Source organism: Drosophila pseudoobscura, chromosome X (genome assembly GCF_009870125.1).
Source record: "Drosophila pseudoobscura strain MV-25-SWS-2005 chromosome X, UCI_Dpse_MV25, whole genome shotgun sequence".
Lineage (NCBI taxonomy): Eukaryota > Metazoa > Arthropoda > Insecta > Diptera > Drosophilidae > Drosophila > Drosophila pseudoobscura.
In genome coordinates, this window is record NC_046683.1 from 1,968,300 (window position 1) to 1,981,355 (window position 13,056).

Here is a 13,056-nt window from a genome sequence, read left to right on the forward strand (position 1 = left end):
CAAAATCTATTAAATCAATTGTATTCCTCCTAGTCAGAATATACAGTTTCCAATCCACCTTCTGTTTCGGAATTTGAAATTTCAGTTTGAAATGGCGTTGAGCCTGTAAAAGTGCTGTAAGGCGCACCTGTCACCGATACCTACATCAAAACATCGATTCCATAGAATATTAGCATCGATGTTTCTCCGCTGTATAACACTAATTCTACGTGCGGTCCAAACTGGCGAAATTAAAATAAAAGTTCGTTTTTTTGGCAAAATATGCCTCCCAAACAAGAGAGCAATGTACAGTTGGGCAAAAAACTCACGTGGCTGTTGCGGCATGGAGCTGTCAAGGAGGGCATTGCCATCCAACCCGATGGCTTCGTGAATATCTCAGACATACAGTCGCACCCGCGCTACGCAGTCTTTAGTCTTCCAAAGCTGCAAGAAATTGTAGCTGACGATGCCAAACAGCGCTATATCCTGCGCTGGAATGAGGACGCCAAATTCCATGAGATACGCGCCAACCAGGGACACTCGTTGGCGGCAGTGCAGGGCGAAGCGTGTTTGGAGCGGATTTCGAACGCCAAGCAGGTTCCTCTAGCTGTCCATGGAACCTACTACAGGTGCTGGGAGGCAATCAAAGCACAAGGCTTGGGCCGCATGCGGCGGAACTATGTGCACTTTGCAGTCAGCGATGTGGGTGAGACTTTGAGTGGTTTCCGCAGCGATAGCCAACTGTTGGTCTACTTGGATGTGGCCAAAGTGTTGGCCGACAATCTGCCGCTCTTCCGCTCCAGCAACAATGTGATCCTCTGTGCTGGCGTCGATGGCTTTATAGACAAGACATACTTCAGTCGTGCGGTGGACAGACGGACTGGGCAACAATTGACATACTGATAAAGTGCACTTAATAATTAACTTTATATTTGTGTATTATATGTCATTTTAAAGAATAAAGAAAGGGCCCGCAAATGGCAGAAGCCCACATACACAAACACGCCGGAGACGGAAGCTCACCGATTCACTGTTATTTAGGCAATGCGATGTCAGTTACATCTATATGTAGTTGCAATGTAACAACTGTGTATTAACCGTGTAATTACGACAAATAAATTTAGTGGCAATTATTGTTACACTTTTTGGTTAAACGATATTTTATAAAGAATCCAATAAAAGGAAGATGTTAGTATAAACCAGTCTTGTAGAAAATTGATTAATTTATCGGACCAAATTCTATGCTCAGGGCCAAACGTCCTAGCTAGACAGTAATACCAAAAGGAATATGAAAATCGAGGAATATATCCATTTCTAATCATGACCCTTAGCCCATTATGGCCCAGGGGAAATTTAAAAGTATGAAACTAAAGATTATTAATTGTGGTAATTTTTTTTGTGAGGAAAGAGAGAAGATGAAACTACAAGGAAAATTGAAAAACTGTATTATTTTCTGCGTTTTGACTCAAGGTTTTCACCTGTTTATGTAGAAGTTTTTTAACAGTGGGTTCGATGGGTTAAGGATCACTGCAGTCAAGAATTTGTTTTTGTTCGTTTGAATAACAAAACAAAATTTGGTTTGATAAGAAACCCTAATGTCAGCAGTCAAAACACAGAGAATATGGCGCACTACAGCAGAATCGAGGACACCGTTCCGGGGAAACCGATGGCCATGACTGCCAACTGGATCAGCGACCAGCGAAGCGGATACACCACGCCACAAAACAGATTTCCGCGAACTTTGATCTGTTTCAGCGCCCTGCTCTCATTAGTGGTGTTTATTGCCATCGCAGTGGTGGTGTGCATGCAGCTGAAACAGGGAGGCGTGAGCTGGGAAGAAGCAGAGGAGCCTAGGGCAACGCCCCATCGATTGGTTTGCTATTACTCAACCTTGGATGCAGACGCGGATGCGGATGCCCTGAGCTTGCTAGACGTGCCTGGGGACCTGTGCACGCACATCAATATCGGAATAGCCAGCCTGGACAATGCCACGCTGTGGCTGAGCCCACGACTACGGCAGGTGCTGCAGAACGAGACGCTGGCCTTCCGGGCGGCCCATCCACAGGTGAAGCTGCTCCTATGGATTGGCGGCGCCGACAGTGGCACCCAGTTTGCCCGCATGGTGGCGAACCATGCGATGCGCAAGCAGTTTCTGCGTTCCCTTAAGGCCCTGCTGCGCCTGTACCCCGCCCTTGATGGCATCGATCTCGACTGGGAGTTTCCCAGTGCCTACGACAAGGATCGGCAGCATCTCTCCCAGCTGCTATACGAGATTCGGCAGGAGTGGCGACGCGAGCGCCGCCCCAACGCCCTTCTCTCACTGGCTGTGGCTGCCCCTGAGGGCATTGCCTTCTACGCCTACGACACCCGTGAGATCAATCTCTACGCGGACTATGTTAACCTGATGGCCTACGACTTTCACTTCTATCGCAAGGACACGCCCTTCACCGGCCTCAACGCCCCCCTCTATGCCCACGCCACCGATATGTCGATCATGGCCACGTTCAACATAAATTACACGGTTCACTGGTGGCTGCAGAACGGCTTGGAGCCGCACCGTCTGGTCGTCGGGCTGCCGACCTATGGACACTCCTTCACGTAGGTCCTATGTCATCCTCATGATCTGCTCTGCTAAAACTTATTCTCTTGGTTTTTAAATAGTTTGGTCAGTCCGTTGAATCATCGGATTGGGGCACCTGCCTCGGGCTATGGACAGTGCGGCCAGTACGGCTATACAACGCTCTCGCAGACGTGCGAATGTGCCGCCAGATACCTGAAGCCGATCTACTCCTACGACACGGAGACGTGCTCGCCGTATTTGAGCGGCCTGCAGGAGTGGATATCGTACGAGAACCAAACCAGCATCGCCTGCAAGACGAGCTTCATCAAGTCGCTTAAACTGGGGGGCGTCATGGTCTTCTCCCTGAACACGGATGATCTGAGGAACTCTTGCCGATTCCAGGCCACGTCGGAGGGGGACCATAAACCTATTTTTCCTCTGACGCAAGCGGTAAAGGGTATCCTGGATGGAGAAGGAACGCTGCGAGAACGCTGACCGCTGTGTCCCTCAATGGATTTTAGGATCAATTATGTTGTGCATTCAATGGTGTTTCGATTTATTATGAGAGAGAAGGGTTGCGGGATGCGGAAGTCCCTCTCCCTTTAACTGCTTATCGGACTAGAACGGAGAACGGAAACAGCTTTTTGTACATAGTCATAGACACGATAACTTTTATGTTTAAGTATAAATTAAATTATCACAATCGATCGAATTCATAATATAACTAGAGGGGGGAGGTGGGTGGTTTCAACCACACGCAAAAGAATATTCTATATGTATACGATATATCGGGGTAAACAATGGGGGAAGGGGGGAGGGGGAATATCATAAATATTGTACATGGGGAGGACCTGGATCTAGATCTGGGATTAGAAGGAAAGGAATGAGAGCCAACAGCTTCTGGCCGCATCGTCCGCCCCCCCCAATTCCCCGACGAGAGCCAGAGTATTGTATGATACAAATATGAGCCATCGGGATGCGGAATGGGAGTGGCGACTGGGGAATGGTTCTAGGTTCGCCGCAGGCATGCCAGATCGGGCAACGAGTAGGCACAGTAGATCCTTCTTCGTTCCGGCAATCATGTCTGCTTCGCCGGCCTCTGCAGGTTCGGGGGTGGATTGGCCAGCAGCTCGTCGATCTGCAGCTTGTAGGCCGACTTCAGTTCAACCAGATCCAGTTCCAGCTCCTCCGTGCGCTCCACCTTCTCGCCGTACATCTGGAGCAGGGCATCGTAGCGATGCTGCAGGTCCTCGTAGCACTTCTCCATGGTCTCGTACGACTGCATTTTCTCCTTCATCTGTGAATGGACAAGTATACGTCCTTTATATACCCAGTTAACTGGAGGACGGACGACTCTAGCGACTACTCACCGTTTCCAGTTCAATTGTCAAATGGGATATCTCTCCATCGAGGACTCCGCGCTCGGCCTGCAGGCGCGACAGCTCCCACTGGAGGTGCGTGAGTTCGCCGTCGCGCTGCTTCAGCAGGGACTGCAGGTGCTCCAGCGTGGTGGTGTTGCCCGCCATAAAGCTCAGATGGACGCCCTGGATGATTCCAGACTGGTTGCGACCCGAGTTGGAGGCACAGTCCAGGTCGTCCTGTGGATACGAAGCCAATGAGTCATCGCACAGTTGTCCCAGGGAATGGCCCAGGCTTACCGTCTGCCAGTCGATGATGCCGGCCATCATCGCCTCCTCCGCGGAGCCGCTGTCATCGGCCAGACTAAGTGGAGGCGAGTGCTCAACGGGGACTTTCTGTGGCTGCATCTCGCTGCTGGCCTTGACGGCCTCCACGGTAAGCAGGCTGGGCACGGGCTGCCGCTTCACAGCCTCCTGCTCGGCCTTGGCACCGGCATCGGCGTGCTGCTGCTCCTGCTGACACTGCAGCTCTTCCAGGCCCACAATCCTCTCCTGATGCACCTGCAGCTCCTCCAGCAGCGTGGCCAGCTGCCTGTGGATCGGAATGGATCGAAAGTATGGATTAAGGAACATTTTTTGGAGCAATCAAGATCTGGAAAATGCTGACAAACCTGCTGTGTGCGCTCTCTTTGAGGCTGGCATCGTGCTCCAGCTGGCGCAGGGACATTCTGGCACTCTCCGCTTCCGCCAGGGCGCTGGAGAGCTTCGCTTCGAGGAGTCCGCAGCGCGTGCGCAGCAGCTCCTGCTTCTCGTTCTGCACGGACTCGAGCTGCTGCACCGAGCGCAGCTGCAGCTGGGCATCTTCGGCCCTCTGCAGCAGCAGCTGCTCCTCCTTGTTCCACGAAGCCGTGCGCTGGTTGAGGGTCTTCTGCAGTGATTCGATCTGGCGGATGAGCGGGGTGGTGGTGACGCTCAGCTCCTGCGTGGAGCTCTCCGCCCGAAGCTCGGCGGCCTCGAGGCGCCTCAGAAGCTGGCGGTTCTCCTCCCGTAGCTGCTGCTCCCGCTTGGCCAGGCTGTGCTCGGCGTGGCGCAGCTTCTCCCGCATGTCGCCCAGCTGTTGGACATACTCCTGGTTCTCGGCCCTCAGGCTGTCCTGCTCCACGCGCGTCCGCTTCACCAGATCGCCCTTGACGCCGTCGAAGCTGGACTGGAGGGCCGACAGCTTCGACTGCAGATCCTCGACGCGGCTGCGGCATTCTGCGTTCTCCTCGTCGACGCGTCGCTTTTCGTGGGTCATCCGGCCCACCGCCTCGATTTGCGAGCGCTCCATCTCCTCCTTGGCGGCCAGAGACTTTTTCAGCCGCTCCGATTCGCTGGACAGCAGCGAAATCTGATCGCCGTTTTTCTTGAGAAGCGTGTCCGACGTCTTCTCCTTCGCGCGCAGTTTCTTGATGATGATCGACTGCTGGAGGATCTCCTTGGAGAGCTTCTCGCCCTCCGACTGGAGCGCTGCGATCATCTCGTTGCACTCGGCCAGCTCGTCCTTGGGTATCTTGTTAAGCAGCTCGTCCTTGAGGCTCTTAATCTGGATGCGCAGCGCATCCCGCTCCCGGATGCTTGTCTGGAACTTCTTCTCCAGCGCCGACAGCCGCTGCACTGCCTCCGCGGCATCGGGACTGTTGGCGCTATTCGCCGCCGCCTCCACGGAGGCGCGCAGCTCCTGATTGCGCTCCAATAGCTCGGCATTCTGGCGCTCCGACTGCAGCAGCCGCTGTTCCCGAGCCTCGATAACTTGATTTAGCTCACTGATGCGATTCACCAGCTTGTCCAGCTCCGACTGCGAGTCCTCCGACAGCAGCGATATCTCCGAGGGCTCACGATAGTGTCCCTTGGTCTTGAGCACCTGTCCTGCCAGCCCAGACCCTGTCCCTGTCCCAGCCCCAGACCGGCTGCTGCCCAGCTCCTTGAACTTTTGCGGACTCGTGCGCGTCGTGGTACTGTTGGTGCTGGAGTCCCCGTTCGGATTGGAGATGATCTCGATGTCCGAGGAGGTGGACGAATAGCTCTGGTCGACCATCTCCGCCTTGGCCCCGGCCTCGGCCCCCATTTGCCCTTGTCCACCGGCCTTGTCCTTGTGGCTCATCTGCATTTGGATGTCCTCGAAACTCTGCGTGGAGTCCGAATCGGCACCCCCCGTCACATTGGCGGCCGCTTGAGTGTCGCTGAACACCAGGGCCTTCATGGTCTTTGTGGAATCTAAGAGGATAATCGAATCCACAGGCAATGAGGGGTTCCTTCTGTTCTTGCACTACTCACCATTTAGATGGTCTTCCAGGTGCCGCTCCAGCTGTGTGCCATCATCTTCGTCGTCGTCGTCGTCTTCGCCATCTCCTTCGGCATTGTCGGAAGTCTCATTGCTGGCTATGATCACGATGCTGTCGGGCAGCGAGGGCTCCGTGTCCGGCGACATTTCTATCTCGCTGGCCGTCGTCGCCGTGATGAGCTCCAGCGAGGATTCCGAGTTCTCCATGGCGGAGGCAGCGTCGCCCTCGGGCGAAGTGGGCGATGGCGAAGACAGCAGGTCGACGGAGTCCGATGTGGCCGACTGTCGCTTGGCATAGGGATTACAACCCATGCCCGTTGCAGCGGATGTGGATGTCGGTGTGGGCGTGGTTACGGCCGGATCGCTGGCTCTGGGTGGAATGGTTACCATCTCGTTGGCGTGGGGATTGTCGAAGAAAGTGGGATTGGGCGTGTCCGAGGCTGGCGTCTGCGAAACGGATGCGGTGGCAGGGACCGAAGCGCCTGAGTCCGATAAACCTCCGCTTTTACCGCCCGACCCCGAAGCGACGCCCTCTCGCTCGGCGGCCTTGTCCCGGTCTTCATCCTGGATGTCGAGGGCCTCGATGAGCACCGTCTTGGCCTTCTCGAACCAACTCATCTCGCGGCGTGGGCGTGCTTGATTCTGAACTGCAACTGCAATCGAAATCAAATACCCAAAATATCAATATTGTTTGCCCTTTTTTTTGACGACGTTGCAGGAGGCGCATACAATATTGTTTTTTTCTGCTCTGCTCTTGGGGACGGGGCTAGGGAGCTGGGGGCTCACAGGGATGCGTCTGACGGGCCCACTAACCAAGCACATGCAAATCCCAATTGTTTTCTGGCACCAGGTTGTTTCTTAAAATATATAAGGTATATTATCCAGTAAATATATTTATCGGAACCGATATGCCGATATGTAATTGGCAAAAAATATTATCGATATTTTGACCAGGTTTTGGGGGGGTCGACCGACCGTTGAATGGCATTTAAGGGCCTGTATATTTAAATGCGTATTTATATATTTTTTTTCTTAATTTTGGCGACAAAATTTCATTAATTTATTAAATTTTGTTCTTATGTATGGGTAAGTATGTATATATATGTAAAAGTATAGGGTATAGAAGCATCCGAGCGCAAGTTTTTGTTAAAACGCTTTCTCAAATCGTGTTATGTTACGATTAGACTAAGTTTTTTTTGTAAATAATTTGTGTTTAAGCCTTATTAAACCATCAATAGGAAGCAGCTCGAATGATATCGTGGTTTTTTTGGAGGTAAAGATTAAAGATATCAGTGTTTTTTTCCGCTGTATATTTTGGTATATTTTGAAAATGAGATTCTATTTTGGTATATTTCAGATATATTTCACTCACTTAAAAAAATTCAATTTCCGAGTATTTTATTTTTAATTATTTAGCGCATATGTATTAAATAAGGAACATATTTGGTTGCTTAATTCCAGCACGCCATCCGTCAAAATTTTGCATTGAATACGAGTATCTCAGTGATAGAAACAAAACTTGGTTTTCAAGGAAGTTGGCTTGTTTGTGGTTAAACTGTCAAAGATCTCCACTTTCCCGTTCACGGGAATCTCCTTCTAAACCATGATTTTCAGACTGGGGATCTTAAATTTGCTATGTGTAAAAAAATGGTACCGCAAGTACAAAAAAGCTTTGCTTGCTCTAGTCCAATATTTCTTCAATTGTCGAATGTATTCCTTTTAAAAGTCACCCTTAAATCGTTGAAGGTCCTTACAGCCTGGCCGAAAATGAAAGGAAAGTGTTTTAAAGATTATTAGCCATAATATTTACGCGTCAAAAGGTGCGAAACGGTAAACGTAAACGGTGCGATATTTTGATGGCAAACCATCAGGAATTCGATGTTAATCACGTATAGTATTCGATGTGGCCGCTTGGGACATGGTTCTAAATGGCAGCTGAAAAGGTTTTGAAACGGAAACGGCGCGATTTTTTCTTTAAGGAAATGTTTGTCATCCCAGTCAGTCTCTGTTTAAAAGGTATTTCAGAGGTATTTCAAAGCTATTTCTCTTACAGAGACCAAAAATTGGTATCGGGATCAGGATATAGATATGTACATATGTTCAAAAAACTAATCAAATGCATTAATACAATTTGAGAACACGAATTTATTAAATACGTTTTAAAACAGTTTGGAAAACAGTATCTTTGTAGAAAGTTAACGAAATAGGGTATACAAATGGCCTAACTCCGTTTGACAAGCAACAAGTCTTCAAATACCAAGAACATTGACGTGACAACATTGCGACTGTTGTTTTTGCTTAACTTTTTTGTTGAAACCTTCTTTTAGTCCAAACACGATAAAAGCAAGGGCTAAAAACTAACCGATCTTATAGAAAATTTGTTCATCAATGGGATAAAACTATGTGGGCAGAGCTGAGGGTCTTGGTCAGCCAGAATTATTCAACGAAATATCATATTGAGCAATAGGAACGATTATTCTCTTACGTTTGTTTGATTGACATTTTTCGCCAAAACCGTCTTTTTAGATCAAATCCAATAAAACAAAATTTTTAACTAAGCCAGCCAAGTAAAAAATTGATTCATCCATCGGATAAAATGATGTGTTCAGAGCTGAGGTTACTAGCTAGCAAGTAATATTTCACGGAATATCAAAATCGAGGAATATTGATGTAACTTGAATAATTTGTCAGTATATTTACGGTAGATTTTGAAATTTGCTACGTATATTTTGGTGTATTTCTGAGGGTCAGACGGTATATCTTATCGATAAATTATCAGACTGATATTCGGGCACCTCTATTTTATAAAATTAATACAAAGAGTACACATAAAACGAAACGAAAAACCCAGCGGAGGCGAAACGGCCGTTTAAATTAAGAGTGCAAAAAACGCGGATTAAGCGCAATCACAACGTAATTTTGGCATACGATCCGCAGGACACCGTCAACAGCAACAGCAACAATAACAATCAACTACGCACCGAACCGAACCCCAGGCACCGACCGATTAACGCCCTCCCCGATCCCAACGCCTGCCCGCACTTTTGCACACACACATACACACACACCAGCACCAGTGCACGCACACTCGCTAGCCAGCACCCGTCGCTAGCTCCCTCGCTCAGCACCCGCACACACACACCCAAGAGTCCACGCACACACACAGATATCATCTATACGGACGGAGTGGACAGGCCGACCAACCGACGGGAATTCATTATCATCGCAGAACACACAAACACACACACGGCGAGTGCTATTGTTGTCTACTGCTCTCGGCTCCCCTCCGCCCACCCATCCATTCAGCACCCAACTCCATCTCCATCGCGGCGCCCCGTCAAAGGAGTCAAAAGCAGACAAAGGAGCAGCGAAACGCAGCGCCCGCCGGTGGTAGGGGGGTGGCCGGAACTGGAACTGACCGGCGCAAGTACGTCACAAAGGTAGCATCAGCAGCAGCAGCAGCACCAAAGGAGCCCAGTAACAGTGCGACGCAATCGAAATCAGAATCGGAGGAGAAGGCGGAGTCGTGGACTGTAGCTGTAGTGGCTAGAGGAGAGGAGGAGGAGCAGCAGCAGCAGTAGCAGGAGGGGTTCTCTATGGGTCAAAAGGCGAGCACACCGGCGACCAGTGGCCAGCAGAGCCCGCGCTCCAGGACATTCTCGAGCAGCTCCACGGGAGCCGCTGACACATCGCCACCGGGTGGGGACTCGGGCGCTGTCGGCAGCCGCCATGTCGTCGGCGGTGATGGCGGCCAGGGATTCAATCTGCTGCGGACGCTGCCGGGATTGCAGGTGTACCACAACCAGAACTCAACTTCCATAGACAGGCAGAGGGCTCGCAGCCTCAGCTCGGTGCCAGACATTCAGCAGCAGCAACAGCAGCAGCAGCAACAGGGCTCCATCACCTCATCCGGCAGCAGCCCACATGCACACACACACAACACACACCCACCAAACACCGGCGTCGCCGTGTCCGTGGCCTTGTCAGCGAATCCGGCGAACAGCAACAGCAACAACAGCTTCTCCGCTGCTGCCAACAACAATGGCACCTCGACGCAATCCTATATGCCCCAACGACGCACCCTAGGCGACTCCATACGGGTGAGTACTCTCGCAATCGCACTCGCACTCTTTGCACTATATTCGGTAACCGCTCTTCAGGATATGGGACTCACTGGCGGTACAATTGCCGAGAGCATCGCCCTGGCCGCGTCTGCCACTTCCGCCAATGGGATCGGACGCGTATATACAGCCACATCGCTTCCATCGCACATCTGGTCCTTCAATGGTATGTCTTCCAGCATCTGCTGCTGCATCTACTCGTTCATCTGTGACTCATCTGTTCGTCTGTGATCCCCTTCCGCAGGTATCAAGTGCCCCGTTTGCAACAAGTTTGTGCTCCCCGACGATATTGAATGTCACCTGGTGATGTGCCTCACGAAACCACGTCTCTCATATAACGGTAGGCCAATGTCCACCCCTACCCCCACTCCCACTCCCCACTACACGCACTAAAGCCCTTTCTCTACCTTTCGTTTTCTAATTTGACAGAGGATCTATTGACGGACGCCAAGGGCGAGTGCGTCATCTGTTTGGAGGACTTGAGTCCAGGAGACACAATCGCACGGCTGCCGTGTCTCTGCATCTATCACAAAGGGTGAGGGAGGCGAGGAATACCTGCCTAAGGAGGGCCATCGCATTGCCAGCAGTAGTATATCAACGCTCTCTGTCTGTTTTCAGATGCATCGATCGTTGGTTTGAGGTGAATCGCTCCTGTCCCGAACATCCTGGAGATTAGTAATCCTCATACGGTAAGAAGCCTTCGAAAGTGAAAAAGAAACGATTAGCACTTCGGAAGTCACCAAAATAGAATCGGGGAACAATCATAGATTTAAGCCCCTGGTAGGAGAGAAATGCAGACCCACAAAAGGAGCCTTCGGTGTCCCTGAAGATCCACCGATTTAGATGAAATTAATGTAGAAACAGACAAGACTTGTTTTCCGTTCAATAGTTGCCACTAGATTTTTGAAATACAGTCTGATCCGATGGGAACAGATGGAATAGTAGATATTTAGATATAACATACTATATTGTAGGGAAGATTCCAAGTTTTGGAGGTTGGTTGGACAAATAATGTGGTTTTAATTATGTATTTAAATGGAGTATTTGCGTAGTGATTGCTTTGAAAACAAATTACTAGTACTTTTTGTAGGTAATTATCAATTATCCGCACTGACCTATGATGGGGAGGGGGAACCCAACGGAACGGAACAGCATTTAAGCGGAGAATGTGTAACACTAATCAGAGCAATCGGCTAGCAGCTAGCAGCTGCTTAGTATATAAGATCTCTCGAACATATGGCCATGATTTCTAATGCGAATATCTCTTGTTTCTATTGCAGTGATTGCTGTTGATGTTTGCTCGTTGAGTTGTTCGTTATGCAAGAGATCGGGAAAGTACGTAGACGGAAGGGAGAGACCAAGAGAGAATAAGAGCGAGAACTACTGACAGCAACAGCAGCAGCATCACCCCCCATCGGTGCCAGTTGCCAGGTGCCAGGTGCCAAGAGGTGCGTGGGACAGGGGTCCCAGGCTACAGTTTTGCGTAACGTATGTCTTGGCATTTTAAAATTATCTCGATAACCAATATATAGATTTATTTTTCGTGTAGACAGTAGACAGTGAAGATGAGAGGAGAGGAGAGGAGAGGCTACCTATATCGATCTACATATATCGGATAATTTGATCTACCACCCTCAGACCGCGTAACCGTAGCGACACGATCGACTGCTGTAACACACACACACACAACTCCCCCCAACCCACAATCACACACAAACACAAAAAACAATTTAAAGAAATTAATTTACAAAATGCTAAACTGGCATAAGGAATAAATATGTTTTGGTGATTGAGACGATACCAACCCAACCCACAAATACAACACAAACCACAAAAACCAGGAACAACCAGGAGAGAAGGCCACGACGTCGATGGAGATGCGGGGGATCGAGAGATCGGATAATGATAGAATGATGGAAATGTTAAGCGAAGCAACCAACCAACCAACAAAAGAATGTCAACCAATGTGATGTTAAATTTTATATTTTGTAACTATAACGATAAAGCTGTAATTGTAAATGTAATTGTACGAGTACTATATGTATATGTATATGTGTATGTATTTATTATTTTAAAACCACTAACAAAAAGATAGATGTAAACAACTCTAAAAACCAACAAACCAACAAAAATGAAACCAAGAACACCATAAAAAACCACAAGGAGAACAACTCCCAAACACAACAACAACCCACACACATACATATACGAAAAGGAAACATTATAAATATTGTGCAAAATTAGAGAATATAAGGCGGGAGAAAAAGGATTGAAAAGACAGATAAAAAGCAAAGCAACCAAAAAAAAGCTCACAAAAAATAAGAAAGAAAAAGCTAAAAAACTTCCACACAAAACTTTCAAACAAACAAAAAACCCAAAATTTATAATGAAAAATGAAAACTTCCACACAGAAATGTTCGAGGAGATTCTAAAAATGTTTCAAGATTTGTTCAAAACAATCGCAAAAATTTTAGTTTGTGCGCCAGCGTTTTTAATATTAGAATGTCGCTAGGTTACACGATTTTCTATAATCTTTTATTCCTGTAAATTTCTGTTTGTTATCTGTAATATGTATAGTTGGTTTTTTGTTTTAAACAAAAGAAGAAATTCGAAAATTCTGATAAGAGAGATAGATAGGCGCGAGAATATTTCAAATATATCCTCCACTTTGTTTTCCCGTTTGCAAAATGTGAGAATTCTGGTCAAACACGAGGT

At 48.6% G+C, this 13,056-nt stretch overlaps 4 protein-coding genes and 1 long non-coding RNA gene across 7 annotated transcripts; 3 read left to right on the forward strand and 2 right to left on the reverse strand.

Moving 5' to 3' along the window:
- Positions 1-85: 85 nt before the first annotated feature.
- Positions 86-982, forward strand: Tpt (tRNA 2'-phosphotransferase). Its single transcript, XM_002133799.3, has one exon. The coding sequence runs from the start codon at positions 262-264 to the stop codon at positions 880-882; it is 621 nt and encodes a 206-aa protein (XP_002133835.2). The 5' UTR covers positions 86-261; the 3' UTR covers positions 883-982.
- Positions 983-1,481: 499 nt separating this feature from the next.
- Positions 1,482-3,246, forward strand: Cht11 (Chitinase 11). The gene is made up of 2 exons (XM_001355681.3): positions 1,482-2,577; positions 2,641-3,246. The coding sequence occupies exons 1-2, from the start codon at positions 1,601-1,603 to the stop codon at positions 3,032-3,034; spliced, it is 1,371 nt and encodes a 456-aa protein (XP_001355717.2). The 5' UTR covers positions 1,482-1,600; the 3' UTR covers positions 3,035-3,246.
- Positions 3,187-7,154, reverse strand: Tmf (TATA element modulatory factor). 3 transcript variants are annotated; one of them, XM_001355680.4, is made up of 6 exons: positions 6,950-7,154; positions 6,214-6,873; positions 4,569-6,153; positions 4,198-4,489; positions 3,910-4,137; positions 3,187-3,836 (listed from the first exon to the last, which is right to left on the reverse strand). In XM_001355680.4, the coding sequence occupies exons 2-6, from the start codon at positions 6,836-6,838 to the stop codon at positions 3,618-3,620; spliced, it is 2,949 nt and encodes a 982-aa protein (XP_001355716.3). In that variant the 5' UTR covers positions 6,839-6,873; positions 6,950-7,154; the 3' UTR covers positions 3,187-3,617. The 3 variants fall into 3 exon arrangements, with proteins under 3 accessions (XP_001355716.3, XP_033237583.1, XP_033237582.1); XM_033381692.1 differs by having other exon boundaries at positions 3,910-4,489; positions 7,034-7,154; XM_033381691.1 differs by having other exon boundaries at positions 3,910-4,489.
- A 1,193-nt stretch (positions 7,155-8,347) lies between these two features.
- LOC117185105 (uncharacterized) lies at positions 8,348-8,797 on the reverse strand. Its single transcript, XR_004470617.1, has 2 exons — positions 8,706-8,797; positions 8,348-8,633 (listed from the first exon to the last, which is right to left on the reverse strand). It is a non-coding gene; the product is annotated as an uncharacterized lncRNA (long non-coding RNA).
- Positions 8,798-8,957: 160 nt separating this feature from the next.
- LOC6902307 (E3 ubiquitin-protein ligase znrf2) lies at positions 8,958-12,984 on the forward strand. Its single transcript, XM_002133798.3, has 7 exons — positions 8,958-10,320; positions 10,381-10,507; positions 10,586-10,681; positions 10,771-10,876; positions 10,960-11,030; positions 11,622-11,829; positions 11,891-12,984. Exons 1-5 carry the CDS (start codon positions 9,817-9,819, stop codon positions 11,015-11,017), a joined length of 891 nt encoding a protein of 296 aa, XP_002133834.1. The 5' UTR covers positions 8,958-9,816; the 3' UTR covers positions 11,018-11,030; positions 11,622-11,829; positions 11,891-12,984.
- The last annotated feature ends 72 nt before the right edge of the window (positions 12,985-13,056 follow it).

What these genes read in the sequence shown, in the direction of transcription:
- Tpt (XM_002133799.3), top strand. Translation starts at nt 262, where the DNA reads ATGCCTCCCAAACAAGAGAGCAATGTACAGTTGGGCAAAAAACTCACG.
- Cht11 (XM_001355681.3), top strand. Translation starts at nt 1,601, where the DNA reads ATGGCGCACTACAGCAGAATCGAGGACACCGTTCCGGGGAAACCGATG. An exon ending in ACCTATGGACACTCCTTCAC is followed by an intron (nt 2,578 to 2,640) that starts GTAGGTCCTATG and finishes GTTTTTAAATAG; the next exon opens with TTTGGTCAGTCCGTTGAATC.
- Tmf (XM_033381692.1), bottom strand. Translation starts at nt 6,838, where the DNA reads ATGAGTTGGTTCGAGAAGGCCAAGACGGTGCTCATCGAGGCCCTCGAC. An exon ending in CCTGGAAGACCATCTAAATG is followed by an intron (nt 6,154 to 6,213) that starts GTGAGTAGTGCA and finishes TTATCCTCTTAG; the next exon opens with ATTCCACAAAGACCATGAAG. An exon ending in AAAGAGAGCGCACACAGCAG is followed by an intron (nt 4,490 to 4,568) that starts GTTTGTCAGCAT and finishes TCCGATCCACAG; the next exon opens with GCAGCTGGCCACGCTGCTGG.
- LOC6902307 (XM_002133798.3), top strand. Translation starts at nt 9,817, where the DNA reads ATGGGTCAAAAGGCGAGCACACCGGCGACCAGTGGCCAGCAGAGCCCG. An exon ending in CCCTAGGCGACTCCATACGG is followed by an intron (nt 10,321 to 10,380) that starts GTGAGTACTCTC and finishes ACCGCTCTTCAG; the next exon opens with GATATGGGACTCACTGGCGG. An exon ending in CTCTGCATCTATCACAAAGG is followed by an intron (nt 10,877 to 10,959) that starts GTGAGGGAGGCG and finishes GTCTGTTTTCAG; the next exon opens with ATGCATCGATCGTTGGTTTG.